A 21,598-nucleotide genomic window follows, 5' to 3' on the forward strand; every position below is an offset into this window, starting at 1 on the left:
ATATCACGTTCAATTGTTCAGTAAGCTATGCAGTAATTTCTGAAGGCATTACCTGTAGCAGGACATGAGAACCCAAAAAGGAATAAAAGGCAACTGATTTAACACTTTCAGAAGAAAAGTAAAACCAGCAGGCTTGGGCACAGGGGAAATTGCTGCAATGCCATAGCAGCAGTGTTTAATGTAGGTAAATTAAAATGTTGATTCTTGACACTGTTGACAACATAAGACAGGAGGTCCAACAGCTGCAGGGTCAATACAGCAGTGCCCAAGGTCATTTAAGAGAAGTCCAAAGCATGTATAAAAGACAGAAGGTGGTGGTAAGGCAATGTATGATACTCTGTTAGTTGAGACTTAGGGACAAGGTCTGGAACACAGCCCCTCTGCAAGTTGAATGCTCTAAACATAGGTGCAGCTCCTAACAAAAGTGTATTTTCAGAGATCCCTTCTATGCCAAAAACACAAAGAGGAGGCTTTTTTCTTTTTCCTAAACTGCTCAGAAAAGGGCTGTTTCATGGCCAGAAGCTGCTCCCTAGAGCTTGAGATTAGAGCTGCTCTGACTTTGGCCAAAGTTTGTAAGGTGCACATCTGTGGCTGGAGCAACACCCTTGCAGTCACACTGCTGAGTGACTTCAAAATCTGTGGCTTTTCTGGTATGTTCACTTACCTTTTCTGCCCAGTGGAGCCTTACCCAAAAAGAAAGCCAGAAAAGTAAAGAGCCATCCTTTTGGGCACAACCAGATAACTCTGGGGAGGACTAAGAAAGGAAGTCAGGGCAGTTGCATGGTTATGAATTACAATCACTTAAAGCAATGAAGAACAGAAGGATCTGCCAAAAGGCGGGTGCTATAAACAAGCCAGGGATCGCTAAATGTGAGTAAGAACTGAACAAATTAAGCAAACAGCATAGCTGTTTGAACCATTTCCAGGAATCACTCAGCCTTGCATATTAGCCATGCTGACTGGATCCTCTCTGACACCATGCTTACCTTATAACTACAACTGCAGTCCTAAAGTATGCTGGACTCATGAAGAAGCAGGCTGAGTGAAGCTGAGTGGCAACCTGTGCAAACCTGCTGTGCCAGCTACTATCTGCAAACACCTTATTTATGGGACATATACACTAAAGGGATCCACAAAGAATGAGAGCAAAGATCTTGCATACCACAGTGATGAACGCTGGGTAAACCAGAAAGGCCTGAACAATATGCAGAGTTTTACTTATGTAACCAGAAATTTTATTTTAAGTGGTTTAACTGAACTCGTGTAAAAAGATACTATAGGATATTATAGAGCTGCTGCTGAAGGACTGTTTTGTTTTGATTTCAATGAAACCGGCTGGGAGAAAGCAAGCTACTTTCAGGTCAAAATAAGAATATTCACACCATCTCTGCACCTCTTCCAATCTAGCACAGAAGGTGGAAGGATTCTTTTTTTTTAAGTTCAGATAAATTCCAAATTAACAATCTTGTGTTAAAAAATATATGTGATAATCATGGATGAGTGCTAGGCTACAACAACATTGCTGCCACATAGCACAAGCCAGTGTTCTCAGTTCAAATTCATAAATTCACAAGGGAGCTCACAGCAGCTGGACTGGTGATAGGCCAAAATCTCTATCTGATGCACAGTGGCCCGTTTAGGTAGTCAAAATTCAAGCAAGTATCTACGGACAAGCGACACACTCCCTTTAGGGAAAAACAACCAGGTCCATACTCACAGAAACTTAGCATGTACTGTGTGAAAATGCTGTTAGTAACACAAATCATTCGTGAAAGTACAATTTTCCATAAACCTAGACACTGACTTGTCTACTACCATATACTGCTAATAAGGTGAAATGTACTGAGACTTTGTAACTTAAAACCTGCAACAAGAGAAATATTAACCACAGAATCATCTTTCCCTACTCCTGCCAATAACTCTTGTCAATTTTAACATAGCATGTCAAACACAGCCCAACTGATTTAATGTGGCAAAACTTATATGACAGTACTGTATACAGTGAGGAACCATAGCAACACCAAAATAAATGTCACAGCAAGCCTCTGTGGAGTAGCTGATATAACCTGTATCAATAACCGGTGTTTACCACGCTGCTAATCAGCAGGAAAAAATGTGTAGATAACTATTTAAACTTCTTATTCAAGTATTTGTAATCTTTTTGCTGTGTCATAGCAACAGTTGAATACTTCTGCAACCTAAACATTTTCTATTTCTTTCTCTTTGATGGAAGAGTGAAAGGATTGCAACTTCTGATTTTGTAATAAAACATCCTAGGAGAAAGAACAAAACATAAAAAAACCCAAACAGCTTGGTTCTAAGAAATAATATTTATTAAATTACTTACTTATCTTGTCTTTCATTTGCCTGCCGCCAGTGAGTCTGCTCCTTTCTCCAGCGCAGGTTTTCATTTAGCCCTGCTGATCTGTCATTCCCTGAAAGTGCAACATATATCAGTGAGATTAAAGCAAAAGGGGACACCTGAAGTCTGATAGCTCACTGAAAGAAGGAGGTACGTGTGTGTAGCAGTTTGTCAGAACTAAAACCATTCAACTTCACAGCCTCAGGGCTCTAGTAAAAGGACAGGACTCCATCAGGTTTTTTTTAACCTAGGATTTTTAGAAAATTAGCTTGCTTACAGATGTCTTCAAAGACCTAAACACAAATTATTCCATTTATTAAACAAAACAACCTTTTTTGCTATGAACAATTTGTTCTTACTGATAGTTTTGACACCATTTCTTGGCTCTTGATTAGACACTAATACAATTTCTCTGAATGTCTTAAAACTTCTTAGTTGGCCTCATATTCTTCACCTGAGAAGCACTCAGTCCTAGCTACACCTTGGATAATTGAAAGCTAATGGTATTTTTGTCCATAGTAAAACTAAGATAGGCCTGCAAGGGAAAGGACTGTGGGTGAAAAATATAAGAATTAAAATGGGGCGTGTGCATAAAACCCAACAAACTCATTTATGTCTAGAACCTCTTGAGATCCTCTCAAAAGACATGGGGGAATAGGGGTATGAGGTACCAGCTGGTATTCTGCAGCGCTTCATCATTTCTCCTCTGGCTCCTTCACCTCTCAGTAAAGCCTCTTCTAATCGGGCCTTAACGTCTCGTGACTTCTGGAGTGCTTGGGTGCTAACTTTATCTGAGCTTTGTTTGCCCTGAAAGTAAAGTCAAAGCAATCAACATCAATGCCTCCATCTTTGGACATGAGTCCAAATTACATTTCCAGAACCAGACACAACAGAAGGGACCTGTAGACAGGGCAAAAAGCAATGAATGTGATTGACTAACATATAAAGGCTAATTAAATTTTGCAGATGAGGAAAGAGGTAGTATATGTACTGCTAATAAACAGAAATATGTATCTCAGTGCTACAGAGAGAGAAATTAAAACTCAGAGAGAAGGTTATTTGATCCATTTCAGACAGACCCTGTTGGAGAAGGGAGTCTTGATGTCCACTCCCAGCTCTTAAATAAAGGATCATCTACCAGAACCTTGCTTTGAAACGGACAGAGTATAAGGAGAATGACTGCAGTATTTACGGGACCTATCAATATATTCCCCACCAAAAACAGCCCTCAAATCCCCAGGAAAAGGAAAATAATAAAACAATTTGAGCCAGCTTCATAGGACTTCCTCAAAGGTTTAGTCCTCATTTTGTTTGAAGGCTAGTGTCAGTTATTTCATCTGAATGAATTTGTTCATTTGTAGCATAGATTAGACAAGAACTAATTTAACAATTGTCAATAACAGATTTCCCCTAGACAGCCAGAAGGTAAGGTAAAAAAAAGAAATCAAAACAGGACAATAAAATCAGGCCGTGTTTCACTTACTTTGTACTCAAAGCATGAGACACAAATGAAGAGGAGATCTAAAATCCTGTTCAACTGCATGGATGGAAGGTCTGCAATCCATTTCTGTATTAGATTCTGATCAGCATTTTTCATGATCCAGAGGAAACAGATCAAAAGGTTGCGAGTCGTATCAGGACCTAATGTGGCACTCTGTCTGTAGGGCTAGTAGCAGATAAAGTAAATGTCAGAAAGAAGAAAAAGAAGAGGGAGGTCATTCAGATGAAGTAATATTACTTGAATTTCAGTGAAATAAAATCTCAGGACTAAAGTCCAGTAAGTTTAATCTCTTCCAGGTTATACTGATTGTATTTTTTGAATGTATGTCTGTGTAACTAGTGACAGGACCAGTTGTATGCATGGGAAAGTCAAAAAGAAGCACAAGAGCATTGTTTGCTAGATGTTTGTATTTTAATTTCCTTAGAATAATGTAGGAAAAGATTCTGTAACTGTTTGGTCCCCTCTTGGCACACAGTTGTGTCAGCCAAAATGTGTAGAAAATAAAAGCAACATGAAGAAAGAGACAGAGAAAGAAAAAGAAGGATCTTGAGTCCTAGATCCATGGATTCAGGTGCAACTGGGACTGGTAGGAAGTGGGGGAGTCACAGTGGTATTTACTGATCTGGAAATGAGTCTAGGTTAGGCATGGAAACGGAAACAGGCATGTGGGAGAAAAGTGGAACTACTTATGGTAAATGACTAGAAGAGAAGAGGGGGAGATGACAGTAGGTATATGAGGCATTCTTTGGGGCTGGAGGAAACAAGTTCCTCATGACTGTAGTAATTAGTTGCAAGAAAGGATAAAAGGAGAAAACAAAGAAAGAGGAAAACGGATACAAGAAAGGAGATTGGCAGAGCACTGGACATACCAGGGACACCAGAGATATTCCAGAGCTCCTGAGGTTGAACTGATTCCCTGCAATGGCAAGGGCCACGTTTTGATTGATTGCACCTGCAGAGTCTTGTTCTTCTTCTGGGTTTCCTGTGCGTCCCTTTCCGCTGCGGGCATCTGAAACTAGGTTTGAAATATCCCATTGGAATGTCAGGAGCAATCTAGTTGTTGCCACTTACATGTCACAGTTTCCCCTCGGGCTGTAACCTAACAGAACAATTGGCACCTCCATTCCTGAGACTGTTGGTCTGGCTGATGTATCAAACAGGGAAAGAGGTGCAGCATTAGCAAGACAGATTGCAGCCATCTGCAAAGGCTGTCAGACTGTTCAAATAAACACAGGAAAAAAAGATATGTCCAAGAAGCTCCAGGTATTCAGAGAAGCTAAATTAAAAGCAACGCAGTAGCAAATGTGGGGTTATCTCTGAAGTTCAAAGGTAAGCCAGTGCTTCATCAGACTTGGAACCATATAGTTCCAGTCCATTTCAGGCAAGAGCGTCAGTGCAAAATACATACATGGGTCTGGTGATATTCAACAAAGTATGTAAGTCTGCTAACAGGTGACAGAGCCAGTATTGCCTGCTGGCTAAAGAACAAGTTTAATTTTAGGCATTTAGATGCTTCTATTCCGTGATAGTTCTTGACATAACTTTCAGCAAATAAAGTTATTTATACGCAAGTTTTATAAAAATCTCCTCTGAGTGTCCATTTTGTGTTTTGGAAGTTCTGTTTTTCAGAGAAGCTGAGTGACCAGCCAGTCCCAGTGTGTTCAGAATGAGGTCAACAGCTTCTTGTGACAGATACTCAAAAAGAAAAACAGTCCAAAACCTAGCCATACTGGTACACCTGGTCTTCTTCATGTCTCCTTTTCATATAATAATAATATATAATACTTAGATCAGAAGAATAGGGTGAGATCTGATTAGCCAATGCATAATAGATGGTTTCATCTTATTAGACTGTGCTAAAGAATACTTTCAATGTATTAAGTTTTTTGTCCAGGCTTCTAAATGGATAATATTTTCAGAACCAGTGACAAAAATATATTCTTCAAATATTGTACCTTTTTTCTTTATAGCCTTTATTTTATTTATGGAAGTGAAATATAGTTTTCCAAGTAGCAGAGAACTACTATCTTACAAAAATATGTGAAATAGCTACTTTCAGCAGTATTATCTGCACACACGTGTAGCAAAATGCAAGGAAACAGCTCAGATAATGTTGTTTTAAAAGGCTTGATAATGTAGATCAAAGTTTATTGTTGTAACACATGGTAAAAATATGTTTTCTGTGTGATCATTACATTTGCCCGAGATAAATTTTGGTATAATGTTAATAGCACTAAAGAGCAATAAAAAAAGATAGAAAGGATACAATCTTTAATTGTAGTGTAACCCAATGTCAGTGTCGCTCTTGTTTTCTTCCCTACAATCTGCTAAACCTATCTGTCTCAGTATTTCTCACAGATCTTGCAAGCTTTATTTGCAGAATCATAATATTTACACTAAGATATAGGCAGGAGTACTTACTGATTCATCTCTGGTCTATCATTTGCTCATGAAGTGAGGACACTGAAGTTTTTCCTGTCTTTAAAACCCCAGTTTAATTCTAAGTAAAGAAATATTCAACCTTACTAAATTGTGTGGAATTTCTGCACTTAGCACCATCTCTTTTATGTTTGTTTAGACAAATGACTCTAAGAAGCTGAAAAATATAAAGGGAAAAAGGTCTTACTTGTAAAATCATGGAGTTGCGGCAGTGAATCCAAAATTATACCAACCAAAGGGAGGTAGAGAGCTGCAATTTTAATCTTCACCTCTTTTTTAGAGCATCGTGGGTCTAGGTCATGGGAACTCAGCAGGCTAAGGATAGCATTGACAGCTTTTCTTTGCACCTTGCTAATCCTGTTAACACAAAACCCATCCACAAGCTCCATTAATGAGTCATGCACAAATTATTTATAAATCAAAGATTTAAGAAGCAGAGTGGAGGTGAAAGAAATAAATTAATACACCAATATTCATTATATAATCTCTTCCATTCTGACAAAAACTCATGTTCCCTGCAAAAGATAGCTATTTTACATCTCCAAGCCACTTCACCAGAATCAGACCACCCAAGTCTTTCAAACTTCCTTAAAAATTCAGTACGGTGAAGAAAGGTTCTTAAAGAAAAGCATCAGACTCTGGCCAAAGTTTAGCTAAACTCTTAAGCTCAGACAAGGGCAGAGGTGTTTTAGAGAGAAGAGCAACTGAAATTTTAAGTTGTGTTCTCAATTGTGGTATATTTAGCCAACACTACTGCAACAAATCATATATTTTTATTCACTAGGAGCAACATACTGTAGATAAAACAATGACTGGGTTATTGCTATGTTACAGAGTGACTAACTGAAGAGAGTGGGGGAAACAGGACTGCCCTGAAATCAAACTATGACCTTGCAAAGAGTAATATGCGAATCAAGATCCCATTCTAAAATCTGCAAATTAGGATACCCACCCCTCGCAGTCTGCATCCAGCGCTGCTGCCAATTCAGTGAAAAGTAAGCCGGTCAGAAAGTGCTGCTGACGATATTCGGCTGAGAGGTCAAACATACCAGCGATTTTCTGGTCCTGGAAACTAGAGCAGGAGCTAGAGTTCTGCAGAAGTATATTAGTAGTGTTAAAGAATGATCACTGAAATCAAAGCTTCTTAACGAGGTTGCAGTCACAGTCCGAATAGCTAATGGAAAAAATCTCTACCAGAAGAAAAGCACAGACTTTGAAAGAAGGTTGGACATTTTGGAGGAAAACATCTGAGTGTGAAATAAAAAACATCTAGTTTCTAGTGAGTTGCTTGCTAGGATGCGATATCATCTTTTTCATTCTGTGTGGGCAATTCATTTGACATTTTTTGAGATGTAAAATTCCTACCCTGTATTCATTAGTTTGGACGGGACACAAAGTCAGAATTTTCTTCATGTTTACAACTCTTTACATTGTTCTTACTGTTGCAGATTAGCCATTGGGAATCGTACAGCAAGAGCCTGCCCCTACATTAAGAGGGACCTTGGTGTCAGCAGTTTTGCACTGTGCTTTCTTCAGCATCCATGATGCTAGCAGGGAAATAAGGTCAGGAAAGATGTGTGAACAGTGTTTCCTTTCACCCTGGAAATCCTTGGCTGAGCTTGCTGGCAGCTGGCATAATTCAGAGCAGCCTTCAAACTGCTGTAACTTAAGGCTATGACTGATATACAGCCAGCCCAGGAATGGAAAGTTGCTGCTATATATGTGTTGTGAACTTCTTAGCTTCTCCACTCTTAGGTCTGTGCCACAGGTCACCTGGAATGTTTTTGTCCCCTGATTGAGTGAGCATAAGTCTTAGACTCTACTCCCCACTGCAGCTATTGGGGTTTATGAGTCCAAATTTTGCTTTTAATTTATATTCTTCAATATTCCTTCCCAATATTTCTGTCAGTCACCTGGGAATAGTCCCAGAAAACAAACACATGAAGTAGCAGTATACCACACTGTGGCAGCTGTCTTCCAGCATATTGGGTCAAATGAAACTCATGTATCTAAGCTGGCCCATATTTTGGATCCATGTATTTAAGTCCGCTGCCATTTCAACCTCATGCAGACAGGCATTGGCCGTACTATGGTTGTGTGGAATAACGTTAAAGTGTAGAGCACCCAGGTAAGTGAATTTGGCTTCTCTCCAAAAATTCCAAAAGATTTATTCACAAGGCCACATTTCTTACTGAAAATCTAACTCTAGCTTGGCAGTACTCCTGCAGACAGATCAAAATTACTGCAAGGGCGGTCAGCTAATGTATTAAATCATCCAAGGGCCACAAAAGCATTATTGATTTGTGCAGGTTGCATTTCATAGGTTACTCTTAAAGGAGAAAAAGAGTTGATGATGTTGCTTGAAGGAAAGAATGGTTAAACTGGTGTCTGCCCAGCTCTGACTTGCTAGAACTAGTTGCAAGAGCTATGCTGACTTCTTTTTTTCCCCATAAGCAGAAGAGTCCCATTTCTAGTTCTTTGGCATCCAGGATTAGCATTAAGGAAAACTATTGGGACTCTAGGATCTTCATGCTTTGCTTTTAATTCCAGGAAAAACTTAATGAAAATATCATTTACTACTATTAACCTGTCAGAACCCTTAAGGTATGAGATGTAGCACATCTTAGCATCCAACCAATTCTTTGGCAATGACACTTGAAAAAGAGCTGTGAAATTGAACTTCTCTGTTACTCAGTGGTTTTGTACCTTTCACCGTTCTCAGCTTCAGTTCCATTCCCCTGTACCCAAGGGCTGTGGTGCATTATGGGGCATTGCACTGAAATGCTTCATCTCAGTCCTGACCTCTGCAAGACCACTGAGGTGAAAAACAGGCAGGCTAGCACCCTTTGTTAGGGGGTCTGGCCTATGGCAAAATCAAGATACCATCTAAATAGAATGTAGAGAAGAGCACAAGACTTGCAAAATAGTGTGTAGCGTGCCAGACAACAATTTCTTTATTGTTTGTGAACATCATGGCCAGGATGATGGATGGGAGGTCCTGACATTCAGAAAGTTTTGAACTGTTTTTGTGTCAGTATCTGGTCAAGTTTGGAAAAATATGCATGTACTGGGAATGACATCCTAGGAGAAATGAGAAGTGATGAGGAGGGCCATTCACAAAAAATGTGTGGAGAGGTCAGCTCAGGATACTTGAGTGTTTCCACACAGAAAAATCACAAAGTTCAAATAAAAGGGAAAACACTGTCCAGGAAACACAATCATTGGCAAAGTCATAGCATCATCTATACCACTGGGCTGGGGAACAATCCAGAGCAAAGAATGCTGCTGTTTGAAAAGGAAAGCATGATAATCCTGTTCTGAACAACGCTAAGGCTCAACAGAAATTCATGATTTCAGGATATTGAAAATTGCAGTGTTTTAGTCACTAACTTACATAGTGTCAGCATCTACATCCACTTGGAGAACAAGAAGTTTAGCTAGAAGGCAAATACACAGAAAGTTTGCTGTGCACTGATGCATGCCATAATTCTCCCAAAAGATACTGAAATCCATATTTGTGGTTGTGTATGCATGGGATATAGGTGTGCCTGTAAATTAGCCTTGAGAGCCACGTTCCTTTTAGACATTGTAAATCTACCTTAACAGTGATTTTCAGTTCACATGTTTCTAGAAGGGCACATATCTGTGTCATGTTAAATTTTAACTTGTGTAGATGCAGTTTTGCAGTAGTACTCCCTCAGTCTTTATTCTTCTGCAGTAGTACTCCCTCAGTCTTCTTCTGCCCATTCTCTTTCAAGAGGAGAGTTATTGTCCCTGATCCAACAGTGGCTAATTCTAACCTAGAGCATTCATGCAATACTGTCTAATGGATGCCTACCTGAGAGGATAAGGAGGGGGAGGGGGATGCTGGAGCAGATGCGGAGGTCATGAAGAAGAGGTTCAGATTGAGGTAATTCTCATGGCTGCAGAGAATTCTCAGGAACTCCAATCTCATGGAAATCAGGGTGGAGAGTGAATTCAGCTTGTTTGAGAGCTAGAAAAGCAAACCAAAAAAGTGTCATGTGATGGGCATGCACCATTTAAATTACTGTGCAGTGAAATATCCTGTTTCCTGAAACACAAGTACACAAATAACCCAGCATGTATATAAAATGCTCACTGCTTCCCTGTACCTAACCAGTTTCCAACCATTAGGTGCTCTTTGTTTGGCAGTGGTAGTGTCTCTCTCCCCATTTCCCCGCTGACTTATCAACTTCCCAAGAGACAATCAATTGTGTTTTTTGCTTTCCCACCCAAAAGAAAAACATAGAGTATTTTTTCCCTTTTGCATAACATGCAGATCAAAACCAAACAAAACTCTGCTGATCTGTGGCAAACTATTAAAAATTCCTGTTAGGCAACACAAAGCATCAGTGGTCCTGTCATTTCCCTTCAAATCAACAATGACATCAGTGGAGCATTGCACAGACTATAGGAAACCAGGATGGTAGCCCAGCTTGCGTTCCCCTACATACCATCAGCTGACAGAGGGCTTTCCTTTGGCAGAAAGGTATAAGAGGTCACAAAACAGAAGGAAAACTTTTCCCCTTCAAATGCCACAAATAATTTCATAACAACATCCTGCATCATCTTTAATTTTGGGAGGCTTGTAGAGCAAGAAGACAGAGATGAATCATTTTGATTGAAGTCCCCCAAATCTACATACTGTCCGTCACAGCAGCGCACTGGAAGAGTCAAAGACCAAAAGCTGCTCGGTATGGTCTGCAGACCCTGCTGCTAACGGATGTAAAAAGGTAAGGGAAGAAAAGTGGCTCCATGGATGCTCTGCAGCAGTGCAAGGTATGACATTTCTAAAAGAGTCGTAAGCTCCACTCAATTTTTTTTCTGCAGACCACAAATCAAAAGAGGTTTAAAGTCTCTGCATATGCAATAGGAAATAGGAAATTTACCTGGCCCTTTAACACAACTCAAAGGATCTGATGGATAAATGGATCAAGCGGAACAGAACACTAGACTGGCAGTAAGCCAAATGCAATCCCAATCATGCATTGTGCCTACCTGATTACAGTAATGTTTGATGAGATTAAACACAAATCCTCGGTCCATTAAAGAAAGAAGATCATACAAGAAAAACGCCAGGCTGATATTAATTTTTTCTGCTTGCTCACTTTCCTTTAAAAAAAAGGGGGAAAAATGACATATATGATGTATAAAACTTACATAAAGGTGGAAGGCATTTCAGAATCATTAAAAAATAGTGTAGGGAACAGCCCCCAGAACCATCTCATGGAACATACTGGACAAGATTATTTCAGTTCAGTTTACGTGATCTTGTTAAAATTATACAGAATCACTTCTGTAAATTCTTTCAACTGTTGTAGTTTTCACAGAGGACTATCGCAGGATGAATGAACAAGTTTATCTATGCAAGCCTTTGGGCTGACAGCAATTAAATGGAATTTGAGATCTGTTCTGAATTCCCTATGGGCTGCAATCCTGCATATGCCACTTTTTTTTTTTAAAAAAAGAACCATTAACATTAGGGAATGCTGGTTTAGGTACTTAAAACATAAAATATTGTTTTATAATATTAATAAAAATCTGCACTGGCTCTACTGATGGAATGCCAAGTATTTTGTTTAGAAATTTTAAGTGTAAAACTGATAATAAAAAATACTGGTAAGATAAATCTGTGGGTTTTACCGTTTAGCAGCTAAGCTCTTACATGCTTAGAATTGGCCTGATTACCAGAGATACGCAGCCCCAAGTAAAAATCACAAAAAACTTCACATGCTCTCTAAAATAAGACTACAGTTACTTCAAATATACCAATTTAAATCATAAAATCACAATAGCGTATGTAACTCACCAAGAGACATTTGTGGAGGTGTCTGAGGGATCTGCACACATTTAATGCTCAGAGCCCTCAGGTGTGTTCATTCAAGACTGACTGAAGAGATGACTGAGAAAAATGTTGCCCCTACTCGTGTCTCTGGCTAATGAGAACAGGTGTGCAGCACCTCAGGGTGGTTATGATTTAATTTTTCATTTTTCAACCTTTTAGTTGCTGTTCAGGAATAGATATATATTTTTTTCCCTATGATCTGGAATTTACACAGCAAAACATTTTTCTACTGTGAAGAAAAAATTAGTTTTCCATTACCTTACTGGAGAGGCTAAAATATGCCAGACATATCACTACAGAATCCCAGGGCAATCTGACATGCTCAACCATGTATTGAAACATAGATTATTACTGCTTGGATTTAAAAATCAGACACACATTACCTACTGCTGCTCTGCACAACTAACCAATGGCCCTAAGTCTGCAAACATTGCAGTGAGATTTTCACACATAATCAGGTTCTATATGCTCACTCTATCAAAATGGAATTGAATTAACAGCCCATAAAAACCTGTGTATTTCTTGTGAGGAAGCCATAAAATACTAATCTCTTGTCAAAACCCAGAGTTCCATTAAAACATTTTTAATGTAACAAATTTTTATTACACAGCGTATTAAAAAAAAAAAAAAATCACTGATGCCTTAAGTAAACATTTCTGTGGAAACGATTTCTCTGCATGTGGCTATCATGGAAGCACACCAAAGTATCGAGCAAAAAGTAAGAAGCTTCAGGAATGACTTCTTGGTGGACAGTGACAACACTTCTGCCATTCTCTGCCCCCAGTTGTCTGGTGTCTCCAGTCTAGTCTGCCCCGTAGCAGAGCACACTGCCGGGCAGGCACAGTGCATTTGGCAGCTCTAGGTCATGAAAACAAGTCAGTTGCAACAGCTGAATGAACAATAGTCACCGAGTGCCTATATGTGGCCTTAACTTTGTCTATTGGCCAGTGCAGAGTGACATCAGTGATGTAAGTTGACAGTATTAGTGTTAAAATATAAATTACATTTTGTCATCCTTTCAACTTTATAATCCGCTGCATCAGTGCAATTTGTTAAAATATATAAGGAGAAAGAATTTCACGGGATTTAGGGTTTATTTCTTGACAATTTTCATGTGGCCAGTGCTTTTTAAAAGAGATCTGGGGTTAGATCCATGAGTAGCTGGATTTTGCAAACCTCAAGAGGAATGCTGCCTTCATATTGCATAGCCCACTGCTGTCAGAGAAGTCAAACGTGGAATAAAACACTATGCAGTAGAAATGAAGGTAGCAGGAAAGGGAGATAAAAGGAATAAGCCCTGCTTGGGTTGCAGTTTGATGTCCTGGCTAACCTGGCATAAAGTAGCACTGCCACTGAAAATGGGTGTCCAACCTTTCCTGTCAATGGGAAGGAGAACTCCCTCCCTGGACCCTGCAGCCACACCGAGAAGCAGGCTGGGGAGCTGAGCTGCATAAAAACAAACCTTCTGCCAGGGAAGCAGCCTGCCTTGCACAGCCACAACTCTCGCTTAAGGTCCATGTGAGAATACTGCCTCAGTTTCGGCCAAATTTTAGTCACACTGCTGAAGCTGAAAAGGGATTAAATACAGCTCAGCACAACACAGAGTGAGTAGCAAGGATCCATGCTGCTTATTTCATGCATTTACCTTCTGTGGTTTGACTAAAAGTGCAGCAATCTCTGAAGTAACCACACTAACTATAGTGGTAATATCATCTTTGAAGCGATCGGAGAATCGGCTTCTTCGTGGGTTGTCTTGCTTCTCTATGTTGTGAACATACTGAGCCATACTCTTTATCTGAAAAGCAGAAAAAAAATACTTAAAAAAAAGTCCAACTGGAGGTAAAAATACTGCTTTAAGTTAGTCTATGGGAGTAAGATTCCCTAATTGTTTTTCCCTGAATGTAATAATTCTCATCTTCTCAGAGCTGCTGTGATAAATCCTATATGTACTGGCAATGACAACAGAGAGCCTAAGATTCAAACACAGACAGACACGAATTCCTGTTCATGGTCATGCAGTTGACTACTCTCAGCACCTGAAATCAGAATCACCCTTGCTAGTCCCTTGCATCTGCAGCTCTGAAATGCTGCTGTTTCCAAATTTTGCCCTTCATAATGATAGACAGGGAGTGACATTTCTGGAATTAACTCTTATTTGTTGACCTGCTCTTGGTTTGCTTATATGCTGCCAGTAGAAATCAGTATGTTTTTTCCACTGAGATCCATCACTTCAGGGCTCTGTGAAACAGTGAGTTTAAGGAGTCTTGTCACTGCTCCCATGTTGTTAACAAAGTGAAAAAGACAGGAACAGGTATTCACAGAACAGGAAGGGCTCAGTTTGATGTCTGTCTTTCAGCCTTCTGCAAGCTGTGGACCACTGTGCACACAGTTCATGCAGGCCTTTGCCATAACAGACTGTCAGTGGGGGATGGTGGTGAATATGGGGAATTCTTTAGTTGTACTTCCATTATTTGGGACCTCTCCTTTTCACACCAGGGCTGAGATCAGCACCCAACTAAATCTGTGTCTGGAGTACCTGCTACTTTTCACCATTAACTTACTATATAATACCACTCTCAACTCTTACCAGGAGCTCAAAGAAGAACCAGGCATACTTGAAGACAGATTCTCTCACCATACCCGTGCTGACCACCATCTGCAGTGCCAGCTCCTCATGGAAATGCTAGATAATAAACACAGAGTATTGGGAAATGGCTTTTCAATCAACTCATCTTCCAGTCTCAACATCCCCCCCTCTTCCCTGTGGGAAACTCCCCCATACTGGAGAGTCAGCAGCTGGATGGGGATGCGTGGACATCCCTGTAAGACGAGAAAACAGATTTGACCAACGTGACATACAAGGAATGCTGATGGCAAACAGACTTTGGGATCCATTTTTCTGTGGATCCAGAAGCCTGGATAACTAAGTTGGGAAATGCCCTTGGTCTATCCTTAGGCCATTGGCTATGTGCATGACAGGGAACAGTCATGTTCCCCACTGCCCCCTAAGCATTTCCATTTAGCAGGTCCATGTTTTTTAAGAGAAGGTAGATAAGGTAAGATTGTCTCTGTGTTGGGCGAGAAGGACATAGCAATAATCACAGCAAAGCTTCTACAGAGGTTTGCAGTTGGAGACAATACTCTTTGCAGTCAGATCTGACCGTAAGACACCCAATCCTAATGATCTAAACTTTACGAAACTAAAATCTGGACTAAAAATTTATTGCAATGTCTATTTTCTATTCCTGACACAAAAAATAAAGCTAATGAGATTCTTAAGCATATTTATATTGAATAGAACATATTAATCCATCCAATATTCAGATTGGGTATAAACCTCTATGCTTTTTGTCAGAAAACAAACCATTAAACAGGAGTAAGAAAAGAGGTTCTTAACTGTAACTAAGATTCTGAACTGCTCATTGCAGGGTTTTCCCCCTACTTCTTCATCCAAAGACGCTGCTGCTGAGCAATGCCAAACACAAGATACAGCTCTGGAAAAATGATCTATGTGATGTGGTATCTTCTGTGTTCTTAAAAAACTATTTGGGAATATATACTCAAGATAGGAAAGAATTTCTTGGTTCTAAAAGCTACAAAGAGGGAAAAAGAAAAACATTCTTTACAGAAGAAAGAGATGGCAAATATTTCTGAATGCAGTTTACTGTAACATGTAAAGGCAGGTATCCAAGGGTAAACAGCAGTGGAAAAAGACAGAGGCCCTAACACCTTGATAATGAGAGCAAAGAGAGGATCCAGGCAGGTTACTACTTGCCTAAATCTGTCCTGGAAAAAGAAGCTAAATGCTCTGGAGGAGAAGCAGAAAAGTTTGGGTAGTATTTACCCAGTGATTCAATATTCCATTACAAACTCCTCGTTTGATAAAACTGGTTGTTAATTTTGCTCTCTATCTCTACTCTCTCCCCATTTAGAAGTGCTAATTACCAGCACTGCCTCAGGAGGCTCCAGGCTCTGTTAATGTGCGCCCTTACGCTTAGTGGCAGGGTACCTTTTTATTGGATGGTCTTGGGCTTGCACAAACGCTTGGCATGTCATTTGTTCCTTCAACGCAGAAAGACATCCGACTGGAGCTGTGATCCATAGGCTGGAGGGCATAGCCAGAAGAAATACATAATAGTAAGTTAATACATAAGTTATTTAACAGAGAAGAAATCCGCAGCGGTGGTGTTTTTGGAAGGTATGCACAGATGTTCACCTGAACAGCTAAGCTCTTCCTTTCTCCTCATCCCCCTTCCCAGTGGAGGCCAAAGACCCCAGGGATGCATCCGCGACAGGAGAGTGCGAATGCCAATGCCAACACTGCCATCACGTGCACAATTTCAGCACTGCAGCTGCATTTTGGAAGCGCTACAATTCACCCTTTCAAGGGTAACTGTACTTGTAAGTTTCTCCGGTGGCTCTACATCGGAAATCAGCTAGCATCTGGGAGTCTTCGTTCCATTAAAAGTAATGCCAATTTAAAAGGACAATTTAAATGGCAGTCGCCAATTGTGAATTGCTACATTTATCAATGTGATGAAGCTGTAATATCAAACTTTTCAATTCTGTATTAATTTGGGGAGGGGAAAAGAAGGATTGAGCTCTGTTTTTTTAGAACACAACACAAGAGACTAAAATTCACAATGCTATTAAGTTCAAATCTACATTATTAATAATTGCTATGGATGAATACATATGCCTATATAAACAAATCAAATAGATCAGCAAAGCCTGTGTATCTTACTAGTTCTGGTTTAATTTGCTGAAGAGAAGCACCCAATCAGTTTAACTGGAGAGGCACATGATCATTCAACGAAGACTTCAAAATGTTTCTGAAAATAACCTGCTTGAGAAGCAGTATTTTACATACATAACAATCAAAGAAAGTGGAGGGGGGATATGGTTCAGAGCTCAGCAGACATGCTGCTGCAGAGCTCTGCCAGGGCTGCAGCTAGGAGCAGGCTCCTTACAGAGGCGAAAAATCCTGCTTTTGTCAGAGGCACAGCTTCCCAGCTCCTGATGAATGGGGAGCTCTAGATTTTGGGTTCCCCAGAGAGCTGAGCGCAGCCACCCTCATAAAGCCCTGACATGAGCCTGGGATACTGTAGACCAGCAAGCACCAGGTGCCAGTCAGGGAAGCAAAATCCTGCTTCTCAGCTGTCATCATCCTTTCTATCCTGCAAGCTGTTGGTGGCATATGTAGTTGTAGATGAGAAAGACAGAGGAAGCTTGCATTCCACTCTGGTTGAATTAAGTATTTGGAAACACCCAGTTACAAAAAATGCACATGGCATCTGTACTGTAGACAATATAAAATCATGGGGTTGCTGTCATATAAATTGTCTGCTTTTTTTTTAATGGGAAACTATTAAGCACCAAACAGGCTCTGTGTTTAAAAAAAAAAAAAAAAAAAGAGGAGCAAGAATAAATTATCAGTGCATTTTAGGAAAACTATTTCCCTTCTGAGAACCCTTTCACCCTTTCAGAAAGTGAATCTGTTCCCAGTGTAATCAATAGTAGTCTCTTCTCACACTGACTGTGTGGAACCTGGACCAGCCCACATCAGCAAACGTGAACACAACTTAAATGTCAGGAAGCACAGGAGAGTGTGGGATGACATCCAAAAAGCAAATCCCCCTATGAGTGTCTAAGCCCCAAACAACAGACAGAGTTCTTACTTCTTGCTTTCTTTCCTGATAAGAGACATCAGAATCTAGCAATGGGATTTAATGTGTGCTTACGCCAAATCAGATAAACAGCAAATGATTCTGGTGATACATACAGTGCATTTACAAGAAGAAAATCCAATCCTCAAAAGGACAAATCTAGATTATTGGGTTCTGGCCCACAGAATTCTCCAGATATTTGACTTTGTTCTCTTACCTTGGATGACATGATGTTTTTGACCTCCTCATCAGCAGCAGTTTGTGTAACAGTGATGTCAGGATTGCTGCAGCTTATCACTCGGCTCTGCAGGAGCTTACTCCCAACAGACACTGCAGAAGTGCGTCCAAATGTGTAATACCGAGACTCTGTCAAAATGGCACTGCTGCCTGCACCTGCCCATAGGAAGATGTTTGAACTAAGACTAAAGAACATATGTATGAGACAACATGAAATTCAAGCCAGCTTTTCTTACTGCTTTTATAGCATCATCATTTTGAAAAGCATAAAGTGCCTGAAAATCTCACCACCAACTGCTGCCTTAACAAATTACATAGTCACTAAATGATAAGGTGCAGATGTTTTCCGAGTCAACAATTCACAGGATGATTGCACAAGCAGTAACAAAAGATTAACAGGGCTACCTGAGCAGCAGCACTATTACAATAGCTCTTTCTTCTTCCCATCATTTCTTTTTAATTTGCTGTAGATCAAGACAAAATTCACAGGCCTAAACACAAAATACTACCTTCAACACATAACATTTAACAGCATGTTCAAAGTATCCAAGGAAGCAGGGAGCACTGCCAGCAGGAATTTCACCAAATGATTAACTAGTTTTCAGCTTCCTCATGGACCTTATTTTTCCAGGATAAAGAATTTCCAAGTATAGGCAAGCTCAGAGATTTTAGCACAGCTAAAATGTAGCACATCGTCTATATGTCCCTCAAGGGGGATTTAAATGAATATTTCAAAGAAAAAAGGGCCTACGTATCTTTAGCTCCTGTCACACAGCTGCTTGCTGCTAAGTCAGTAAATACATAGCAATTGATCAAATGAATCCTATAGGCTTTAGGACAATGGACTGCAGCAGAATAATAGAATAGTTGAGGTTGGAAGGAACCTGTGGGGGTTCCCACATCTGGTCCAACTTCCCCGCTCAAGCAGGGCCACCTAGAGCCAGTTGCCAAGGATCGTGTCCAGACAGCTTTCTAATACCTCCAAGGTGAGAGACTCCACTGCCTCTCTGGGCAACCTGTGCCAGTGTTCGGTCACTCTCACAGGAAAAAAGTGTTTCCTGATGTTCAGAGGGAACCTCCTCTGTTTCAGTTTGTGCCCATTGTTTCTTGTCCTGTCACTGGGCACCACTGGAAAGACCCTTGCTCTGTCTTCTTTGTAACCTCCCTGCAGGTCTTTGTATACATTTGTCGTCCCTGATCCTTCTTTTCTCGAGGCTGAACAGTCCCAGCTCTCTCAGCCTTTCCTCATTGGACAGATGCTCCACTCCCTTCATCACCTTGATCTTAGCTGGTCTCTCTCCAGTATGTCCATGTCTCTCTTGTACTGGAGCCCAGAACTGGACACAGTATTCCATGTGTGACCTCACCAGTGCTGAATAGAGGAAAAAGATTACCTTCCTCAACCTGCTGGCAACATACAGGATTTCATCCTCTGATGACATCCCTAATGCGATGTAGAAATTGTCAAAGCTTGGCCCTATGCCACTTGACAGTAAGTTAGTTTTCATGGGAAGTCGTTTACTGATGTATGGGTCAGTAAGAAATTGGCATCATAAGGCCATTTTAATTTCTGGCAGAAATTAAATTCCTCTAAAGAAAGCCTCAGTTTAGGAGATGTCTCTTACTTTCATTTTCATGAAGCTACAGCGTTGCATATAGCTGCGGAGTCCTCTCACCCCAACCCTGCATCTTAAATGAATGACTGAGAAACAGAGATTATGGGGGGCAAGTCCATGTTGCTCTTTGCAGTGCTGAGCTCCCTGACTTTCCTCTGAGAAAAATGATATATCTGAACAGTGCTTAAACGGTATGCTGTCTTGGTCTGAGAAGTTGCGTTTGCTAAATGCACCATGCTGAATAGCATGTATAAAGAAAAAAGAATACTTTTGCAACCCTTGCACCAGTATTACCTGGTTTGACTACTTCTCTTTGAGGGTCCGGCAGACGAAATACATAGTAGACATAAGATGCCAGGAGGCAGTTCCTCCCATGCTGGTCTTTGCTTAGGTCTTTGCTGTTGTGGAGACTGTTCACTATTGCAACCACAGATTCAAAGGCAAACTGTGAGAAGTTGGCTGTGAAACAGAGGCAAGAATTAGTCTCAGTGCTGAAGGGTATAATATAATTGGGTGAGGGCATTCTTTGTACTAACAACAGCTAATTCTACACGCTTTAATTCAGTCCTTAACAAATTCAGAGATCTAGACAGCAACTGCTATACCTGACCAGACCCAAGGCCTACATAGGCCAATAATCATTCTTCAGTAGACCCACTGACTTTCAACCCAAACACTGATACTCCATCACTTCCTGCTACATAAACACAGACCGTAACTGTTAATGACCATTTCTAGCAGTCTTCATTCATTTTCTATAAAATACCTACTTGAAGAACACTAAGACTCATTATTCTCCAGCTGACAGACGAATACAAGCTAGCAGGCTTTTCCACAAGTATTACAGTGGACAACAAGTTTTGATTACCAAAATAAGATAGGAAATAAACTACACCACTGTCTCCAAGTATGCCTTCCTTCCAGACTTAAGATATGTGATGGGCAACTGGCAGCCCCAGTAACAGAAATATCTGTGTGCATTACTATATCCTCTCTGATTTTGTGCTCACCCAATTCTGTCTAAAGATATTTGGGCAGAGGATATGTCAGCTGTAGGATAAGTGATTTTGCTGGTGTTTTCCTTGGAAAACAACTGAATTCTGAACAAAGTTAAATCACAACCCACTTTCTGACCTATATTTCCAGATAAGTAAACTTCTAGGATTTGAGGTACCTCCCAACCAGAGTCTGAGAGTCTTATATGTAGGAAGAAAAGGAGAGAAGGCAGGAAATCAGTTAAACCTGATCAAATTGCGCAGTGAAACTGTGTCTTGAGAAACACAACTTTTTCAGAAGTAGAGTACCCCAAAGTCTAAATCTGAGCCTGGATATTTAGCAATCACTTCCACCACATCTCTAGTTTGCTTGCAGTACCACTCCAAGTCCATGCACCAGTAAATACCTGTCTGGCCAGCTATGACCATGGGCTGTACTGCCAGCTGGAAGAGTTTATCTAGTACCAAATGTAAAAACAAGACAAGAGGTTCAAGGCGTGAAGAATTCAAACAGATAATGCTGAGTTTCAGTTCATGTTCCAGTGCAGCCTCTGTAATCTTCTGGTCCATCAGTCGAATGGGGAATGTCACTTGACTTTCCAGAGAATGGCACAGGGTGAAGAACTTCTCCAGGTGATTGTCCTGCAAATACAGTGCACTCACAGTTAACAAAGTTGATATAGTTCAGGCTGCCGCTAGCTGAACAAAGCCTGATTGTCCCACCTGATGGGATGAGAGAAAATGTTTCACCCTTCTGGCTTGCAGTGGTGGATAGCCCTAGAGATCAATTTGTAAAGCAGCTTTGTGTGTTCCTTTTCATCTGTGTCAAATTCAGATCAGCTTAAAAGCAGAAAAGTTAAAGCCCTTACTAAAGTGATTGCTTCATTTAATGAAAATACTATTCCCTTTTTCTAAT

General features: G+C 40.4%; 1 protein-coding gene across 5 annotated transcripts in view; it reads right to left on the reverse strand.

The window, feature by feature from the left end:
- The window catches only part of DOCK8 (dedicator of cytokinesis 8), a 94,082-nt gene that overhangs the window by 19,944 nt on the left and 52,540 nt on the right, over positions 1-21,598 (reverse strand). For 4 of the 5 annotated variants that reach the window (XM_063320364.1, XM_063320366.1, XM_063320369.1 and 1 more), the window contains 14 exons: positions 21,090-21,324; positions 19,982-20,146; positions 18,052-18,227; positions 16,178-16,273; positions 14,756-14,851; positions 13,814-13,963; positions 11,322-11,435; positions 10,141-10,296; positions 7,255-7,394; positions 6,490-6,659; positions 4,733-4,878; positions 3,846-4,028; positions 3,034-3,169; positions 2,348-2,435 (listed from right to left, as the gene is read on the reverse strand). In XM_063320364.1, coding sequence (XP_063176434.1) covers positions 2,348-2,435; positions 3,034-3,169; positions 3,846-4,028; positions 4,733-4,878; positions 6,490-6,659; positions 7,255-7,394; positions 10,141-10,296; positions 11,322-11,435; positions 13,814-13,963; positions 14,756-14,851; positions 16,178-16,273; positions 18,052-18,227; positions 19,982-20,146; positions 21,090-21,324 — 2,051 coding nt within the window. The remainder of the gene's footprint in view (positions 1-2,347; positions 2,436-3,033; positions 3,170-3,845; positions 4,029-4,732; positions 4,879-6,489; positions 6,660-7,254; positions 7,395-10,140; positions 10,297-11,321; positions 11,436-13,813; positions 13,964-14,755; positions 14,852-16,177; positions 16,274-18,051; positions 18,228-19,981; positions 20,147-21,089; positions 21,325-21,598) is intronic. The other variant, XM_063320365.1, reaches the window with a different exon arrangement.

This window comes from Chroicocephalus ridibundus, chromosome Z (genome assembly GCF_963924245.1).
Source record: "Chroicocephalus ridibundus chromosome Z, bChrRid1.1, whole genome shotgun sequence".
Taxonomy (NCBI): domain Eukaryota; kingdom Metazoa; phylum Chordata; class Aves; order Charadriiformes; family Laridae; genus Chroicocephalus; species Chroicocephalus ridibundus.